The sequence below is a fragment of the Trematomus bernacchii genome, unplaced genomic scaffold (assembly GCF_902827165.1).
Source record: "Trematomus bernacchii unplaced genomic scaffold, fTreBer1.1, whole genome shotgun sequence".
NCBI lineage: Eukaryota > Metazoa > Chordata > Actinopteri > Perciformes > Nototheniidae > Trematomus > Trematomus bernacchii.
The window spans coordinates 12,622,495-12,642,911 of NW_022987593.1; the positions used below are offsets into that span (position 1 = coordinate 12,622,495).

The 20,417-nt window shown below is 39.1% G+C and overlaps 1 protein-coding gene across 1 annotated transcript; it reads right to left on the reverse strand.

Moving 5' to 3' along the window:
* Positions 1 to 6,799: 6,799 nt before the first annotated feature.
* On the reverse strand, positions 6,800 to 18,163 carry LOC117481964 (arachidonate 15-lipoxygenase B-like). Its single transcript, XM_034129910.1, has 12 exons — positions 18,020 to 18,163; positions 17,429 to 17,627; positions 14,785 to 14,887; positions 14,022 to 14,122; positions 12,966 to 13,132; positions 12,653 to 12,796; positions 10,173 to 10,376; positions 9,994 to 10,078; positions 9,743 to 9,914; positions 9,105 to 9,226; positions 8,885 to 8,985; positions 6,800 to 7,000 (listed from the first exon to the last, which is right to left on the reverse strand). The coding sequence occupies exons 1-12, from the start codon at positions 18,161 to 18,163 to the stop codon at positions 6,800 to 6,802; spliced, it is 1,743 nt and encodes a 580-aa protein (XP_033985801.1).
* Between the last annotated feature and the right edge of the window lie 2,254 nt (positions 18,164 to 20,417).

The following is a 20,417-nucleotide window of genomic DNA, read 5'->3' on the forward strand; positions in this document are numbered from 1 at the left end:
TGCAACCAAAAAGTTCATTATTAATGCTCAAACCTGATTTATATCAGTATTTGTTGGTTGTTTATATTTTAAATTGCAGTCATAGTCCAGAACATAAGCTCCGGTAAAACTAAGACGTGTGGGAGTGGTGTAATATTATCATGGTGTAGGTCAGGGTACACTTTATTATCCTGTATAGGGGAATAAGGTGGTCAAAGTGCAAAGGTACACAAACATAAAAGCCATAAAAGCACATTTAGATTACAAATGTACTGTTTAGAGCCACCTTTCACCCTCCTAACACACCCGTAAATGCACACACTCACACAGAGAGCAATACCAGACATTATCACTTTGCTCACAGTCACACACACACACACACACACACACGCACACGCGCACACACACACACACACACACACACACACACGCACGCGCGCGCGCGCACACGCGCACACAAACACGATGCACTTCCAAGCTTTTGCTGCTACACACTAATACAGAGAAACAGAAAAATTAATTGCACCATACAAGGATTACAAATCAACATTATAGTCAACTAATGAAATAAATTACAGAACTCGTATTTCACATAGCCTTGATGAATATACTAGCAATCCTGTGTTTTGGTGTTCCCACCATTTATTTGCTGCTTATTACATCTAGCTTTTCTTATTTCTCTTTGCAGAATCAAATACCTAATTGCACAGGTATTTACAGATTTATTACAGAAGTTGAAGTAGAAATGATTTATTCTTTGAATACTAATCTGCAAAATGATTCCCTTCTTTCTACTTTCACAGTGAGCAGACATGGTGGGTAAGCTGCTGCTTGGGACTCTGGAAGACTTGGTCAGAGATGACTTTGGGAAATTTAAGTGGTACCTCTGTCAAGAGAACTTGGATGGCGTCAAACCAATTGCTGTGAGCAAACTGGAGGACACAAGCAGGATAGAAACTGTGTCACAGATGATCAGTACCTACGGTGAAGAAATGGCTGTGAAGGTGGCTGTTAAGATTCTGAAGCAGATAAGCAACATGAACGCTGCAGAGAAGTTGACAAAGAAATATGCAGGTGCAGTGGATGTGTCTTAAATGCACTTACTGTATAATATAAGAAAAATCAGTGACTTCACGGTTTTTTAAATACTGTTACTGGTACTGGATTTGTGTATTTTGTAAATTGTAATTTGTGTATTTTTATACTTTTATCTTACTCCCTGGCTCTTTACTTATGCTCTAACAATGTTAATTCCCCCTCTGTGGGACAATTAAAGGTATTCTGATTCTGATTTTTAAACATGATTCTCTGCATCTGTATGTTTTATCTGCAGAGATTAACGGAGTTGCACCTTCCTCCTCCTCCTCCTCAGCCTCCTCCTCCTCTGCTGCTTCACCTCCAGCTGATTCACCTCCAGCTGCCAACAAGATGTCGGCTCAGAACGGGAGTGTGATCGTCGCTCCGACAGTCGCAGGCTCACTTCACACATTGAACTTAACCATCAATAAATGAGCACAATAAGAAATACGGGAATACATATTATATTTAGTTGATACTGAGTGACTTCTACTATGAAAGCATTACATGTACCTATTAGACTCCTCCAACAGTGTCTCCATATTTAACATTAATAAGCGGTACACACATGATTAATTACACAATTACAATACATTATTTAGTGGGAATGCTGATACAGCATTCCAACAATATGTTATTCAAATTCTTTATTTAGTGGGAATGCTGATACAGCATTCCCACTATCTGTTATGCTACGCACAAAATTCTTTATTATTCCGCCGGGTTATTTTGCACCTCTTCTTCTCCCACATTCCACATCGCAGAAACTCCGTTCAAACATCAAAACGTTCAGCTTGGTCGGGAATCGATGGCTATTACTTTTCTTATTCATAACTTTCATAATTCCAGAGATACATCCCATAATTCATCCCATTTTTAACATGGAAGTCAATGGAGAAACTCTTCAGACTTGAACAATCTTCATGCAACTTCAACTGCTAACTGCTCCTTCATACTTTCACTCAGAAACTTCATTCCAACTTTAAAATGTTACACATATTTCTGACATTATTCGTGTAACACAACTTTTAAATCTGATTCGTACTTTTAGAGATATTAAACATTGTTCAGACCTTGATAAAGAGGCCTTCTTCAGATTTTAGAGTGCGTGATGTCACAGCTAGAGTGGAAGACAGATTTAATTTTGCCTTCATATTTTCTTTTAAACCTGCCATAATTCCCAAACCCTACATTCCTGAGACATAATTTTTAATGAGAAACGTAGGAAAAGATCTCGCAGCAAAATAATTAAACAAAATGCCTCTTGAGGGCATGAAGTGACAAAAACCTTCAACATGTCTCCATTAAACCCCATTGAAAGTTCAGCCTCATCTTTCCCCACCACAGCAGCCGCACACCTTTAGTTAATCTGCCAAAAAGGCCACATTATGAACCCGAAAGTACACAAAAAGTACACTTCAGATGCTCAAGTTCCTTGACATGCTTCACGCTTTGAAATTTCACCGATATCTGTTACGGTTCTTCAACAAAACGTTCACATGTAAGAGGTTTATCTCTCATTCAGAACAATGAAAATGCTCTCCTCTCACTGATTACTGCACATCACCATGGAAACCTTTGATCTCTGGACACTCGTTAGCTCAAATATAAACACCTGTGTCATGGAACACGATGATGTCATAACTCCGACCAACTGACATGCTCAGAGCAGCAGACTTCAGATAATGGTTAACACAGCTCTACATCAAATCAGATGTTACGTAATGTGGTGTTGCTATGGCAATGCATCCCTCGCCATAAAACAGCAGCAGACTTCAGATAATGGTTAACGGTCCAGCCCTCAACAGCTCTACGTCAATTATGGGGTGTCATCATATGCCGTTTCCATGGAAACGCATCCCTCTCCATAGAACACGATCGTCCCCCAAACTTCGCTTGTATATCACCGGTCCATGCCTCAACAGCTCTACGCCAAATCTGAGATCTCACCATAGGCTGTTGCCATGGAAACGCATCCCTCGCCAGAAAACACGATGTTGTCGTAACGCCTATGAAAAGGGTCAAAACAGCACACAACTTCGGATAATGGTTAACGGTCCAGCCTTCAACAGCTCTACGTCAATTCTGGGGTGTCATCATATGCCGTTTCCATGGAAACGCATCCCTCGCCATAAAAGACGATGTCGCTATAACTCCTATGAAAATGTTCAAAAAGTGCTCTAACTTCACATGTGTGCTAACAGTCCAGCCGTGAAGACATCTACGGGACAGTTTTGAGATTTCTTCAAATGTCGTTGCCATGGCAACACAATGCTCACCATGAAACACGGTTTTCTCATAACTTCAGTGAAAATGCTCCAAACTGCCCAAAACAGGTTTGGTAACGATGCAGCCATCAACGCATCTAAACGTATTATGGGATGTCATCAAATGCCGTTGGCATGGCGACAGATCATTCACCATCAAGTTAGTTCAAAAGTTTGCACTTCAAATATTCTGCTGCTTTTCCAAGCCTTTTTACTTTCTTTTCTTCTCTCATCACACATTCAAGCCCCCAGTGTCATTTCAATCGAAATTCTTCACTTTCTTCTTACACATTACATTTCAGCATAGCAATTCAGCGTCAGTGATTTTAATTTTAATTTAATAATAAAGGCCGGACCTGTAATATCAACATGTCAACATAACTATCCACTGTCCAGAAATAGTTAAATACAATTAATAACTAATAACATTTCCTTAATCCTATTTAATCTGTAGCTTTGACTTGCATAAAGAGTCACTTAAAGAAGTAGGGTAATTTGCTCAATAGGGTAACTAAAAGGACTATCAGAAGGAATTAATAATCATTACAAAAAAAAAGTATATTCACATATTTAATATCATTATTAATCATATACATAAGTATAAGTAATTCAACCAAGTTGCCTCTCTCGGAGAACCAAAAATCCACCACATAACTTTTATATTCAGATGACCCACACCATGTTTTATTACATTTTCCATATCACATAGTTTAAACAAACAATTTGGAATGGTCCCATTTCGTCCATGAAAGATGGATATCATAAGAAACTCTTCACTAACTGTTTTTTTTATAAATACAGATATGTTACACAGCATGTAGTGAATATGGCAAAACAAAATTCCCTCTACAAATATTTATTTTTTCATTATTATCATAAGTAATAAGGAATAGTTTATTTAAGTCTTACAATTGTAATGCAAAATAATATTTTTCCAGGAGCTATTTATTTTGTTAAGATACCCTGTGTATTGATTAATGAGCTAATAAGAAGAAATAACATATCGATTATGATTTAACCCTTAGATGCACGAGTGACTGGACCCTACACTCTTCCATAAGTGGGTCTAAAAGGACCCGTATTAGAATAATATGTGTTTTTATGCCATTTTTGTCATTTTGGTTAAGAAAAATCTCTTGTATAATATTTAGTATTATATTTTGGTTCACACTAGAAATATTTTATATTTAATTTTTCACTATCTATAATTTTAGAAATTTCTTTTACATTTTGAAAAAAAACGTTTTCCCATAGGATTCCATAGAAAATGCATGCGGGTCAGGTTTGACCCACTTATGGAAGCTTGGGGTACTAATACAAAAACTACAATTTCTTAAAATGTAAATTAAAAATGTGAATGGCATGATATCCAAAACATGTTTTTTGAGGAATAGCTGGAATATGAAATTATACATTTTTTTTCGCTTTTTATAGTCAAAATCAGCAAATTTGCCGAGCTCCGCTACGGGAGCGATGACAAGTGAGGCAGGGACGTGCTCTGCCTCTCGTAAGCCCACAGTAACTTGCTGGAGCACGGGCACTAATTTAGCGCGGCCACTTATTTTGTGAGCGCGCTCAAGCCATTTACTGTGAGGTGAGGTGAGGCACAGATGAGATCTGCCTCACCTCAGAATGCGTCACCCCACAGAAACTGTCTGGAAAGCGGGCCCTAAGCGCATGCCTGTCACCATCTCACTGTAGGTCACCAATGTAATGTTTGTAGATCCCTTTATTACATTTATCCTCGCCATCCATAGTCTCTAAATAACTTATTTCACGTATATATGATATGTAGGCTCGCTGGTCTCAACGGCAATGAAAATGCACCAGGGGAGACAGCCATAACCTCTGCCGCACTGAAGGGGGCGCACGTGAGCCCACAGGTTCTTGTTGCTACTGTTATTCTACGCAGAGACGGTAGACGTAACAACAAACTAGACTTTTGAAACTACAGGAAGATAAGGAGGACTTTTACAAACAGTAATAGAGATTGTTGTCCAGAAGGATAGCATGGACTTCATCTTCAAGTCAAGGTAAGACCACATTTTTAATGAAAATGGGATCTTACTAAGAAAGAACAATCCAATATTTAGATTTTGGGTATCCTTTTGTTGAACGGTCTGTTTAAAATTAATCACAGCATCAGACTAAAAAAGCTTTTGAAAATAACCGAATATTTCGATTAAGGTCAAAATATAATATTTGTAAATCTGACTCAGTGAGTCTGTGCCTCACCAGCCATGAACCTCACCGCACGTCACTGTATCAAACATAAAACAACATTTGGCTATATACAGTGGCGACTGGTCATTAGGGGCACAGCCCCACCTAGTGTCAGCAGAAAGTATTACAAATAATGATTACAAAAATGCAAAAAAATAAATAAAAAAATATATAAAATATATTTTAAGATCATGTTTAATCATCTGATTCGTCTGTACATTGCTGTTTTAGTCTGTGTTCTTCTAATTAGTGTGTCTACAGTCACAGTGTGTGCCTATTGAGCTGTTTAGAGCCATGTGGGACAAAACCTGATTATGCCCCTCCCTCTCGCTGTGAAGTCAACGGTGACTGTAAAAACTACACTGCGCATGCTCAGAGTATTTTGTAATGAAATGTGTGTGGCAAAAAAATAATGACCAGAGGGGCATGGAGCTACCATCCCCACCATACGTCATCTCAAATCATTCAGAGCTGATTGGCTGTAAGTACGTGTGCCGCGAAAAGTGTGGTGTGTGAAGAGGAGACGAGAGAGCTGCAGTGACGCGTCCTAAAACCAGGAAGTAAGCTGCGCATGGCTTCCCTCGACAAAAAAGCAATGAGATTTCTCCAGAGGATTTTAGAAAATAGCTGGAAATAAGATCTGTGGGAAACGTACCTGTTAGATAAATGCACGTTTTGATCAGCCGGATAACATCCACATGTCTACCCTACTTTTATAATTTTTTTATCATAAATCTATGGATTAGATTTATGATAGACTTTTGAAACTACAAGAACATAAGGAGGACTTTTACAAAAAAGTTATAGACATTTTTGTCCAGAAGGATAGGCAAATGGACTTCATCTTCAAGTCAAGGTAAGACCGCAATTTGATTGAAAATGGGATCTTACTAAGAGAGAACAATTCAATATTTAAATGATAAAATTACATTTTTTGGGTATCCTTTTGTTGAACTGTCTGTTTAAAATTAATCGAAGCATCAGACAAAAAAAGCTTTTGAAAATAATATTATATTTTGGTTTAGGTCAAAATATAATATTTGTAAACCTGAAGAGTCAGTGCCAGTGCCTCACCAGCCATGAACCTCACTGCACGTCACTGCAGAAGCTTATATATAGACATCTACGTTTTTTGTGCCCCACCACTTTTGTACATATAAAAACGCCACTGGCTATATATATAATATATATATAATGCTAATAATATTAATTGATTTGATACAGCATCTGAACATCTTGAGGTGATATGTAATTTATTTCACAGAACTTTTTTTGGCACTTACGGTGTCAGAGACCGAGTTGCTGAGTAGCCACAAGGTGGCCATTGTGTTAGCTGTCACACCCTTGTTAGGCAATGTCTGCAGCAGTGTTTCCTCACTTGTTGTCCCCTTTGTGGTTGGTGGAGGAAGTTGCATTGTGGAGGGACTGTTGGGCATCCAGCCACCATAGTCATACTGCAACAAATTAATATTTGTGTGCCATTACATTTAGAACAAAACATGTGCAGACATTAACCTGTTTAGCCCTGAGCCTGTTTTTCAGGTCTCAGGCTCGAAAATGACATTCCCAGAACAAATGACCATATCTTCTCTTCTAAAATGGTTAAATTAATAATCCTTTTTCTCAAAGTAATGATAAACCTGTGAGTTGGATGTAGAAAATTCAGAACAATATAGATGTTTTTTATTTTAAAGAAAATTCAGATTGAACATAGTAAAAAACTGTAAATTATAGTGTCCGTCCAAAAATTATTTTTTACTTATAGTGAAAACTACCCTTGGATGATGGTAAGGTAAACTCCACCTCTGAGGTGATTTGGGTGGAAATGGGGGTTTTACCGTTTCTCTGGAACCCATTGGTCGATTTTGGTGATTGACATCTCTTTCTGACCGTTAGAGCCAATAGAATCGAAGGGGAATCTCCCCTCTCACACACATGGTACAAAGAAAAGGTGGGGGCTTCGCGCATGCAGTTTTGCATCAGAGCGAACCTATACTCTAGCTCTGACATCTGGAAACGGAAAAGCAGGTTTATTGCTCATGGATTATCAGAAATCATTTCAAAGGGACACAGACACATTGGATTAACCTATGGATTAACTTCAGCAGCGTTTTTATCGTTTTAATGCCATTGAAGACCACTTTTGACCAGACTACGACACAGGTAAACCATGTTAGCGTTTTTAGCTACCTAGCGCCACATGTTTTGATGTCTGTTTTTGTTTATAAAGTCGCGAGTTCGTATCATTGAGTGATAATGTATGTACCCATCGATTCTGTGTCACCTCACGATGTGAAACGATGTGTTGGATGTGCAGAAAAGATAAATAATAAGGTTTTGTGATTGAATTTCGGTGCAGTAATCTGTTAGCATTTTTCGCTCATTGCTAATTCAGAGGCTCAGCGTTAGCATTGTGGGTTTTAAAAAAAAAAGGATCAGTTAGATGAGTTTCTTCCCGTTACATGGATATAAAACATTCATAGTTTATTAAATGAACATGCCCTCAGACACTGTTTCCTGCAAGATGTTGCGGGAGTGCCCCGGTACCGGGGTCTCTCGGGCTTAACAGGTTAATGGTCTAGAGAGGATGAGGAGAGGAGAGGACCAAGTTTTCTGTAGTGCCTCCTTGAAGTTCAATGTTTTTCTTAAGATTCACTATTAAGAAAGAAAAAAAGAAGAAGACAGAGCCACATGCAGGATAGGAGAGGTGGCAGAGTGAAGAAGCCAGGGAGCAGTTACCCAGGAGGTGAACTGGCTCCAGCTAGCAGTCCGCACTCCTCATTTTCTTTTGGTCTGATCGGGACGTGAACCTGTGACCCTTCGGTTCCCAGGCCAAGTCCCTAGAGACTGAGCCAATGCTGCTCTTATTATATGGTATATAATAGTATATTATATAGTATATTACATAGTATATTATATATCCCTCAGCCCCGTGTCCTGGATTTTTAGTGTCAGCTCTTTCTGCTACTACATCCACAAACTCACAGTACCTGCCCGTTTTGCAATAAAACCTTTTTCAAGTAAAACACCTCCATTCTGTTCTCATTGTTTTGCACTGTGGGTTCAATCCAGTTTGCTCTTGTGAGTTTAACAACAATTTCACAGTTTGTTGATTTTGGCTTAAAGCCTCAATGTGCCTATGTAAAGCCTTGCTGACTTGCTAACATAGCTTTCAAATATTATTTATTTTAAAGACTTGCTTACAATCCTCTGAGTCTAATGTAATTTGTTTTAACAGAATTCATCCATCGTTCTCCAGGACAGAAAAATACTAATAAAACCTTATTTACGCATTCCACACACATACATAATAATTGTGGTATATTAGGAGGCTTCACCTGTCCAGTGTTCACGGCTGAGTGCTGTCCTGAGCAGGTGAAGATCACCATGGTGACAAACTTCACCAACTCTTCCACGGTGGTGAAGCTCTGTGGGATCCCTGAGAACCAGAGGGAATTACATGCTTTACTAAGACGGCTTTTTTTAAATAATCATATTACAATGGTACATAAATGTGCACAGTTATTATCTAAAACATTTAGCTTTTCTTTAGCCCACCTGTTGATGATTGGGAAAGAAATCCATATTTAAAGATTTCGGAAATCCAATCCTGCAGTTGTTCGTCCTTCCAAACCTGGGCATCACTCCCGTAGTTGAAGCTGAGCATTCCCTGCACAAACCTGAAATGTAAAACACATTTCTAGCTGGTGTATTATACACACTGCACTAGTATGACACTCTGTAGAGACATCTTTCAATGGCCCATTCCTTTAGAAGAGTCAGGTCTGTGCTTTTGAACATTTTGGTGAAATATTTGAAAAAGAGGATCCTAACTTTGAGGAACATGCCAATTTAGCTTTTTTGCTGAGTTAGCCCAGCTTAACCTGGCTTCCATGATGCATACCACCAATGGGTGTCACTTTGTTATGAAAATAGTAGGACTAGTGCTCTTTAATGGGGCAATAACTGCATTAAAACAGATCTATAGCCTTTGTGCGTGCCAGCAGATTTATCTTTTCTTCATTGACATAATTGGTTTTATGTGATTCAGTTGTTTGTTTGGTTCCAACAAACCTAACCCTAAGCATCATTTGACTGTTTCTCGCATGGCAACCACATTTGCCTACAATATACATTATTTGCATTCCTAGCACATGATTATTATTACAGAATAGAAACTGCCTACACTATTATACCTTTGGATGATATCCCAGAGCTTGAGTCCATCATCCCTGTAGTAGAAGTTGGGCACAGCCTCCAGGCCACACTCAGTGATGTCCTCTGGTATGCAGAGGGAGCTGTAGGTCAATGAGGACAGTGATCGCTTCAGGATGGTCTTCAAAACCTTTCCACCAGAAGATACAAACTAGGGAACAGTCAATATTTCGGGATATAGTTAGAGACAAATACTGTACATGATATTAAAAAAATTGGTCTTTCCGTAGCTGTGAGAAAGCTCCTTTCTCAGATATGAGTGTTTTTCGAGCTAGGAAGTTGATATGCAGAGTGTAACGAGTGTGAGGTTCGAGCAGCTGGAAAGAGAGAACTCTGTTAGTGACACTATTACATTCTAACAAAGTTGAAACAATACAGCTACAGTGAATCAAGTATTCTTCTTCCAGGTACCTTATGCAGTAGATGTGTCCTTGACACATTGCGCATCAGTGACACTGTGAAGACTTCAGCCAGCAGATGTGTGCGCAGCAGGTGAAAATTCAGTTGATGCACGTTGAAATCTGCACTTCTCACAAAAACCTTGGCCATCAACCAGTCGTACTCAGAATCAGTAGGCAGGAAGATGGGGTTGACTCCTGCTGGAGTCTGCTTCAGCTGCAGGAGAAGGAAGGGTGATGTGGTTCGTTCAATCCATTGATACATTTTCTGTAATCTTTGTTTCTTTGGCTATATATAACTTTTCTCTACTTTTCAGTCAATCTGTTAAACGCTGAAATATGGAAGTTAGAGCAGAGGGACTGCCTTCTCAGACTGTGACTTGATTCACTGCTTAGGTAATCAATACTCCTATAGAGAGGCGAAGTCCCTCCCCTTCCAGTGGGACTCATGGGACCTTATTTCGGAAAAAGTCAATGGAGAGAGAAAGATTATCTTTCGATCCCGTTTGAATTGTGCCACAAATTACACATATGATGTTTGTCAATCTTAAATAATAATTTCCATGTCAAAAAAGTCACAGTTTGTCGTAAAACTGTTGAAATATAAGACTATGAAAAATACGCAACTAGAAAGACTACAAATCCCAGAATCCCGGTCCCGCATGCTGGCTCTTACGGAACCGACTAACTCCCCTTGTGTGTATGTACAGCTCTCAACATGCCCAGACTTGTAGTGATTTTCACCTCTTTTAATACTTTTCGCCTCATTCTGAAAGAAAGAGGTGAAATGTGCCAACGTGACGGCCGTCTTGGTGTGTGGTGCGAGACGGGAGATGTAGTTCATTGAGCGGTTTCACACAAAAAAAGTGTTACTTCACAGTTTTACGACACATTTTTATTTTTTTAACTTGTAAAATTATCTTTTAAATTGACAAACATCATGTGTGTAATTCGTGGCACAATTCAAACGGGATCGAAAGATAATCTTTCTCTCTCCATTGACTTCAATACATCATTTTTCCGAAATAAGATCCCATGGAGCTCAACCGGAAGGGGAGGGCCTTCGCCTCTCAATCTTTAGCAAGTAGTTTCATGGCAACTTTTTGCTATGTTGCTCAGGAGGAAGAGCGCCGTCCACCAATTGTCGGGTCAATGGTTTCAATAGTGTCCTAGGAAAAGAAGCTGATCCCTGAATTGTTCCCGATAGAATGGCCAATTGGGGTGTATATTAGTCTCCCCTAATTCCCAGAGACTGGAAAAGTGCTATATATATACAGAGTTGTAATAATATTACTTTTGTCGGTAACGGAGTAGTTACTTTTATAATTCAGTAATCACACTACAGTTACTAACATTGCCCCGACACGCGTTACTTCGTTACTTTTATAAAATCAGTCTTAATCACACTGACAGACAAGAGGGGTTTCCGCCGCAGGTTTATATGTACGTAATCTGCGCGATTTGCACGTCCACATCTCCACTTGCAGTGCTGCATAAACATGGCAGAGTCAGCGATAACTTTCGAGGGGTGGAGGTATGCCCATTATTTTGAGTTCGTCCGAAGAATAGACAGGAATGTGACGGTGAGGTGCAAACTGTGTCCAGCCCAGAAGCTGTTATACACTGCTGGAAACACCACGTCAAACCTCAACAAACACCTGCAAAGAACACATGCTAAGGTGAAGCTAATAGCTAAGGACCGGACCCCCGAACCCAGAGTGAGGATGTTGTGAGTCGCCGCCGCCGACTCCGAAGCGGCACAAATTAGAATTTGGAGGACCGGTAACCAAAGCAGAGATGGACAGGCTTGTAGCATCCTTCATAGTAGAGGTAATGTTGCCCATTTGCACAGTGGAATCACCATCGCATCGTTCAGAGATATACTGCGCAAAATACAGATAGCAGGAGACAGAGGACAGCCATAGTCAGAGCTATCTGGATCAGTCTTATGCGACAATGGAAACTGAACTAAAGAGAACATTTGAAACTTTAGCAGTCTGCGTGATCTGCCTGTAGGGAGGGGCGGGCCGGCCCTGCGAGTAAAGTAACGAGTAAAGTAACCAGTAAAGTAACGAGTTACTTTATGTAGAGAGTAACGAAGTAGTGTAATATATTACTTTTTTTTTAAAGTAATATGTAATATGTAATATATTACTTTTTTTTAGTAACGACCCCATCTCTGTATATATAGATGTACTGCATTTATATAGAACCTTTAAGGGGACATTTTTCATTTTCGTTGAAGCCCATGTCAGACCAAAGGATTACATTTAGAGCAGCAGCCCCACGTTCCTTTGTCTTTTATACATCAATGCTTTTGTGTCTTGTAAAAAAAAAGTTGATCCAACTCAACTATTCCTGCCTGGCTCTGGCTCAGGCAGGAATAAATAAACGTATAGGCCGACTTCTTCTGCAGTTTGAATGATAGTTGAATCAATGATAGTTAATCAATGCATAAATATTTTATGTTACCTACTTGAGTGCAAATCTCACCTGAATAGCAAGTGGCATCAGCTTGTCATCAGGTGTTTTGTGGAGCAGGACGAGGGGAGCCGCAATATACTGCTGCTTCCTACTGATGATGTTTGCTTTCAGTCCATCCAGAAGCTTGTAGTCACACAGGAATATGTTGCCTTTCTGTTTTAGAGAGGATGAGAAACTAATGTATTAGATTAATTAGAATCACATCAACACAGTATAGATATTACACATATTAAATGAACATGTTATTGTGACAGACAATTCTTAATTCACCATGTCATTAGGCAAAACAAGTTTCTACTACTGAGAGTATCAAGACAATCACCTTCATTTCCTCTGCTAAGCTACACGGACCACTGGGGAAGACCATCTCATCAGTGACAGGAAAGTTGTTGGGCAGAGCTGAACAACGTCGGATCAACATGGGGTTGACACCATTTAGGTACTGGTAGCCAAAGAAAGCATCCTCTTTCCAATGTTTCTGGACACAGTCTAGACAAAAAAGTGGCAGTTTCACTTTATTGAGTTTCATACTAGAAATGTTAACTCTTCTTCTGTTAACACCTTTACTGTACCCTGCGTGGGAAACTTTAAAATAGGAAACCATGTGTCACACAGAATGCAGACACACACATATTATTGGACACTGTTTGTATTTGTCTGGGTCTTGATTGTGTGATCACAGTTTCTAGTTCTTCCTACCCAAATGGAAAAAGCATAATATCAGTGTCTCATTTGCTTCTGTAAAATATATGATCAGTGTTCAATGTAAGAAAATAATCCTCTCAACTGATCGCAAAACAAGGCCATTATACCAGAGGCCATTTTGAAAGAGAGAGCTTGAGGTTGACTCCTGCCCACCTTTACATTTACTTTAGTAAAATAGCTACATGTTATGCATGATTGTGCCTTGTCCTCCATGCTACTCTCTTTTGTGGGGTCGCTAAAACTTGAGAGGCTAAAACTTGCTTTTTGCTGTGACACGTTCCATACATAGTCCGTGATGTGGTTAGAGTTCATGATGTTTTATAAAAACACAAAACAAACAATATCCAAGTCTGGACCATACGCTCAACAGAAAGTGTCGGCGCAATTTACCCTCTACTCTTTGTCACACACAAAACCAGGATCCCACAGGTGTGGTTGATTACCAATTAACTACACACCAATGTGATACATTTCGCAAGTGTTAACCAATAAGAATTAAACGTCATGTAAAAGGAAATGAAGATAATAATATAAATAATAAGCAATGGCAAAACAAGCATTTTGGCTCCTACAATAATAAAATGTTATATATTAGTTAGTACTATTGTTAATATTATTATTGTTATCATGCATACAGGGTCAAGTATACCATTGAACTGCTATAATAGTACACCTGATAAGTGGTTCTTGGTGTGTAATATTCCCTTGATATCATCAATATCAGTCCAGTTCTCTTCGGAACAAGCAATTCCCTTCAGGAGCAGCTCAGTCAGCCTAGAACAAAGAAAAGCATACAATATTATTATTTATTTATTATCTGCAGGCAGGCAGGCAGGTAGGCAGGTAGGCAGGTAGGCAGGTAGGTAGGTAGGTAGGTAGGTAGGTAGGTAGGTAGGTAGGTAGGTAGGTAGGTAGGTAGGTAGGTAAAACAGGGAGACTGTAAATCCACACAGTATTGGTGAAAGGAAACACAACTGAATCATCTAGGTAGGTAGGTAGGTAGGTAGGTAGGTAGGTAGGTAGGTAGGTAGGTAGGTAGGTAGGTAGGTAGGTAGGTAGGTAGGTAGGTAGGTAAAACAGGGAGACTGTAAATCCACACAGTATTGGTGAAAGGAAACACAACTGAATCATCTAGGTAGGTAGGTAGGTAGGTAGGTAGGTAGGTAGGTAGGTAGGTAGGTAGGTAGGTAGGTAGGTAGGTAGGTAGGTAGGTAGGTAGGTAGGTAGGTAGGTAGGTAGGTAGGTAGATAAACAGGGAGACTGTAAATCCACACAGTATTGGTGAAAGGACACACAACTGAATCATCTAGTTCCCTGCTCCACAAAGCAAAAAAGGCAACATCATTACAAGAATGTCTGTAATGTTTTACTCTGACAATAAGCAATGCTTATTTGACATGAATCTAGAGTACACATATGTGTTTTGAAGACGTCACCCAGTGATGAGATTCAAGTAAAACTCGAAGGACTTGGTCCAGGAAAAGTTGACCTCCAAGGGCAGAGAATGAAGCGTTCCTGCCTTCATGCAATGGGGTATTCCTTCTCCACATGAATGCCAGCTGTGAACAATTGAAAATAGCAAAGTGGTGAGGCCATTATCATCTTGTAAAACTATTACTTTAATGCTTAACCAGGGGGAAACTGCACCTACAAGTAGGCCATTTTATTTGTAATCATAAACCCTGGTGCAACTATAGGCTACTATATAAGTATAGAGTACTTTTCCCACAATAGTTCATCAGAACTACGATATATTTGCGTTTACACCAAAAAGCCCCAGGAACTAAAGTAGTTCAAATTAGTTCATCTGACCCTGGTCCCCCAATGTTCTGTAATTTGCTTCACTAACTCATGGCACTAATCGTGTGTTTCAGGCGAGGTGTTTCTCTCTGGACTAGAAACTAGTTTTCCCCTCCGGGATAAAACGATAATATAACGTTAGCAATTAGCATGCTAGCTGGACATAATGCTACCTACATTGTAGTTGCTATAATTTCAAGTCATTTGCAACATTCATTCTACATGTTAATGGTAAAAGCTTAAACAGTTGATTACCTGCATGCCACAAAGACTGATGTTCTAATATGTTTGCACATTTAAGTAGAAATGTAATTGAAATTCTATTTATTTTTCCTTTTTTTTATTGATTGTTATAATTGTACTCAGCCATGTTATGTTAGATGTCAATCCACTTACACTGTAACTACTCTGGCCTTGAAAGAAGGTTACACATCTAACTGATGTCCACTAATCCCTATAAAACAAAGTTCAAGCATACATTAAGCACAAAACAATAAATAAGGGCACTTTGATATTTATTTTGGTTCAAACCCCACTGCAGTCAGCATGTCGTTGTGTCCCTGGGCAAGACACTTCACCCCAAATTGCCTACACCTGGGACAGTTAATTTTGTATTATTGTGATTATATATATATATGCCACTGTTATTAATACTGACACTTCACTTTGCACTAAGGTGTGTCTGTCGCTGACCCTACCTATTGTTATTATATATATATATATATATATATATATATATATATATATATATATGTATGTTTTGATACTACTGACACTTTATTTGATATTGAAAATGTTGACTTCTATTTACATGCATACGACACACCTGGGACAGCGTGATGCTGTTATTGTCTGATATTGTCTTGAGTGTGCAATAAAAGAGAACCTATGGCGATTAAACGGAGCCTGTATCTTACATTTTTCATTACATTGTAACTAAGCTTGCTTATTTCTCCTCTGACACTTTATCTTTACAGTGACCTGTGTAGCATGATACATCACATGTAAGTGATTATTCTGATACCATCATGTTTCATCGGTTATAAACTGGCAAAGCTTTATTTATTGTGGCTTTCAAAAAGATAATTTCATTGTATTTCAAAATGGCGTCCAACACAAGCACTATTTATTTATAGAAAGAGAAATGGTTAAGTTTGTTATTACCAGTGTTGTGAGTTCAATATTTTTAATTAATTATAGTAAGGGAACATCTTAGGAGTTAGTGTAGTGAGTTTCAGAGAAGTGTAATAATTATTTGACCTAAAACTAAATGTTTTTATAAACATGACATGGGGATTTGCTAACTTTTGATTTCCCCCATTTTACACGACACATACTGTATGGGCCAAAACTAACACGTAGGGTTCATGGCAGACGGATGCAGTTGCTCTCAGGAGGATATATAATAAAGGTGTGTTAGCTGCTGAGCCTATTTAGTGTGCATACGACACACCTGGCACAGTTTATTCATTTCACACGTAGCGTAGCGCGTGCATGTCGTCGTCCAATCCTTTTGTCAATCCTTCTTAACCGCCTTCGCTTCCGAATCAGCATTGCTATTGCATTTGACTGGTCGACGATCTGTATTTGTGTTTGGTTAAATAACTCAGACGAAGCTCATGTCTGAGGTCGGAAGGTAAACAGACGCCTCATTTACAGCAAGTGGGCGCGGGAGGTTTTTCTTCTTCTTTTTCTCTCAGTTTTTTGGCGGATTGCAACTTTAAGGTGCATACCGCCACCTACTGTACTCGCCGTGAAGTTGTTTGCGGCCTGCCAGTAAACCCAAAGCAGAAGAAGAAGAAGTGACGTCAGCGGTTCATTTGCCTAATCCACCCCCAGGAACTCATTTTGGTGTGAACGCGATCTAGCTCTCGTGAACTAAAGTTCTCATGAACTATTGTGGGAAAAGTACTTGGTGTGAACGCGCCTATTGTCACATTGTGATTCATATGTCATTACATATAAGGAATATATTTCCCCAAAAGTGGAGGAGATTCTGATACATGTTATCTTAGGATTTAATACAATTAAAATGTGAATACGCTCTGAGCTCTTACTGATAGTGTTTCTCTCGCCAAGCCGGGTCTACCTGATGGCTTGTTGCCATAACAGACATTTTTATAGGCGGCGTAACCGGAGCTTAAAAAAAGAATCAAAAAAAGTTTTAACATACAGAATTTTTTCTGGACTCCTTATAGACCAGCTTGAAGAATTTGTTATAACTTCATATCTTCTGGAAAGTGCACATTGTACTGGAGGTCAAACAAACCTTTCACAAACCTTTTTCCTCATCGAAGTAGTGTACATCACTGGTAGTGATGGAGCGGAAAATGGGAAACGTGTAGGTGCCTCCCTCAGGGGATTTGACTACCACCTTGACAGGGAACCAATCATCTTGTATTTCTGTTGGCTTTTTGTCTAGCTCTATCTGATGCAGCTCTCCAATGGAGACAGGGCAGGAAACAGTGAAAGAAGACACCTGGTATAATGACAGAAATTGTTTGGAAACATTGATACAAGAGATAAAGTGTATTTGATAACCAATAAGCTTTGACATCCAAATGATTATCACCAAATGACTGAATGTATAAGGGTTGAGAAAATAATAAAATGTACGCAATACAGAAGATATGTTCACTGTCTTTGCTTCTTCTTCCCAGAGAGCAACTAGATGTCAAGGCTGCAGAGTGTTCCCTGTATGAACACTTACCTGTGCTATCTTGTATTTCAATCTTATTCATGTTGCTTAATAAACACCTTATTATTTGAGTTTCTGTAAATTAGTACTAGTGTGTGTGTTATCTCTTGTTCAGTTTGAGGAAGCATGTTAAAGCCTTCGTTTGAATATAGAAAGGCGTATTTAAGACTTACAGCTCCTGGGATGAAGGAGGAATCTACTTCAAGCCAGGTGCGTTTGCTCTCCCCATCTTTCCCCACCAGCCTAATGTAGACCTTGTGTGAAGTGCCGGAATCATCACGGCAGGCAGTGGATACTGTCACTTTATAGTCCACCATTTTCGCTCTGGAAAGCAGAAGAATCCTGGTTGTGAGAGAACTATAATAACCATTCAGTACTAATACGAGTAACTGTGATTACATCAACCTCAAATCATAAAGCATCTCTCTTGCCTTTTAATGAGAGCGGGAAGTTTCTCTAAAGAAAGGCTCTTTCGATAAAAGTCATCCCCACTGATTCTGCTATTTATACAAACAGTTTTGTGGGAGTGTCCAGCAAGAAGTAGTAGAATAAAGTTATGGTGACGTAAAGTCAGACATGTAGGGCATTGACCCGAAGGTTGTTCAAATGAGTTCCTGATAATCATTGAGAAATATGTTTGCATATTAAAACAGGTAAAACAATATGAACTATGAAACCATTAGTTAGTCCTGAAGGCCTTTTCCATTCTTCTATCTATCTTCAACCCCTTATCCTGGGTCAGGTTGCGGAGGAAGCGGTTCCAGCAGAGGGCCCCAAACTTCCCATCCCCTGGCCACATTAATCTGTCTGCCCCTCTATACCTGCCTGTCTGAACAGGCAGGAACAGATATGAGGAGCTGTGAGCTCTGTGTGCTAACTGCTAACAGCTAACGGCTGATGTTTTCTGGTTGAACGTCAGTGACGGCAGGCTGAGATCCTCACCGCTGATTGGCTTCCGCGAGAACGCGTTACGTGAATTTGACGCTCGAGTTGAAAAAATTGAACTCTCGCGTTTGACGCGGCCCCCTTCAATCGCCTCAATCGCGTGATCCGCGCCGCGTCCACCGCTTCATGTGCGCCGTCAGAGCGAATTTGCGTCTGTCCGCGTCTCTGCATTGACTTTACATGTAATCGCGCCACCCCCAAACATCGCATCGCGTCCGGTGTGAATGCAGCATTATCATAAATGGTAGTAACTCATTAAAGGTGGGGTAGGTCAGTTTGAGAAACCGGCTCGAGATACACTTTTTGTTATATTCCATGGAATGCTCTTAACATCCCGATAGCAATGAATATCTTAAGTGCTTTGACAAAAAATCCATAAAAAAATGTCATCTGTGGAAGCCGTAATACTGTAAAAAGCACGACCAATCATTTTAGCCGGCCCGGCTAAAATAACTGGATGACCTACCTGCCTGTCAGCCTTCCATCTGTGCACAAACTTATCTCGTGCCCTCATTGGTCATGTGTGCGTTCGTGTGTGTTGGAGGAGGGGCTCTGTAAGGAAGTGGCAGATTTTTTCCGGCTGTGTATTTTCAAATTCTAGCACTCGAGCTGGTTTCTCCAAAATTACCTACCCCACCTTTAATAAATGGGAATGTGTTTTACACTTTACAATAAGGCTCCCTTTTGGCAACTATAAATGTTAGTAACTCGTAAATAAATGGTCATAAAGAGATGTCAAGAAACATCAAGATGGAAGGGGGGAATCAACTCAGTGAACAACAGATACCAAGGATGCTGGCTGATGAAGAAGACGAAGTAAGCTAGGTATAAGGCTTAGTCATCTTGCCTAATAGTGAGCCTGTGTTGATGTATGAAAACTATGTTAGAACTGGTTTATAAATGGTTCTTAATGATTAATAAAGTGTTTACAACCTAATTCATAACCTAATTATAAACCCTTTATGAATCCTTTATAAGGGTAGTCTTATTGTAAAGTGGTACCAAAATATCAGTGTAGGTGACTGTGTTCAAGTAAATTCTGACTTAATAAAAGATGTGAGTTCATTTTGTACTGGCTTAAATACTTTTCACATGAAACGTGTTGAACATTATCTTATAATGAAGCAATATGTTCAAAACCTTTTCTGGACAGTCATGGTTATTTTGTCTGAGTTTAACATCCCTTTAGTGAGCTGAGCTGAACAGTTACTGCAACTGAGAAACCACAGGAAAATAAGCAAATAATATTTATTTAATGCAACGGTATGTGATCTGATAAAAAATAAATCTGTGTTTTCTCTCTACCCATGAATTCAAAACAAAAACAAATATTAACAAATAATAATAATAATAATAATAATAATAATAACAAAAAATACTGCTCAATACTTTTACAATTTCAAATAATGTTGACTTTTCAAGAGCAACATGGCCAAAAGGGCACTATGTACATTACTACAACAATAGTCAGATATTGATTTCTTATTTTATGCGTTAACATATAAATAAATGACATTTATATTTTTTATAATTTACTATAGGTTTAATCTGCTTTTCAGCTACAGATGCTCTCTTTATTCTTTATGTGAAATTCACTTTGCATTGAATCCCAGGTAACAGTAAGTT

Coding starts and splice junctions, on each gene's coding strand:
- LOC117481964 (XM_034129910.1), bottom strand. CDS start 18,163: ATGGTGGACTATAAAGTGACAGTATCCACTGCCTGCCGTGATGATTCC. Junction 14,123..14,784: donor TACTTGAATCTCATCACTGG/GTGACGTCTTCA, acceptor TCTTTGTTCTAG/GCTGACTGAGCTGCTCCTGA. Junction 13,133..14,021: donor CACCAAGAACCACTTATCAG/GTGTACTATTAT, acceptor TTTTTTGTCTAG/ACTGTGTCCAGAAACATTGG.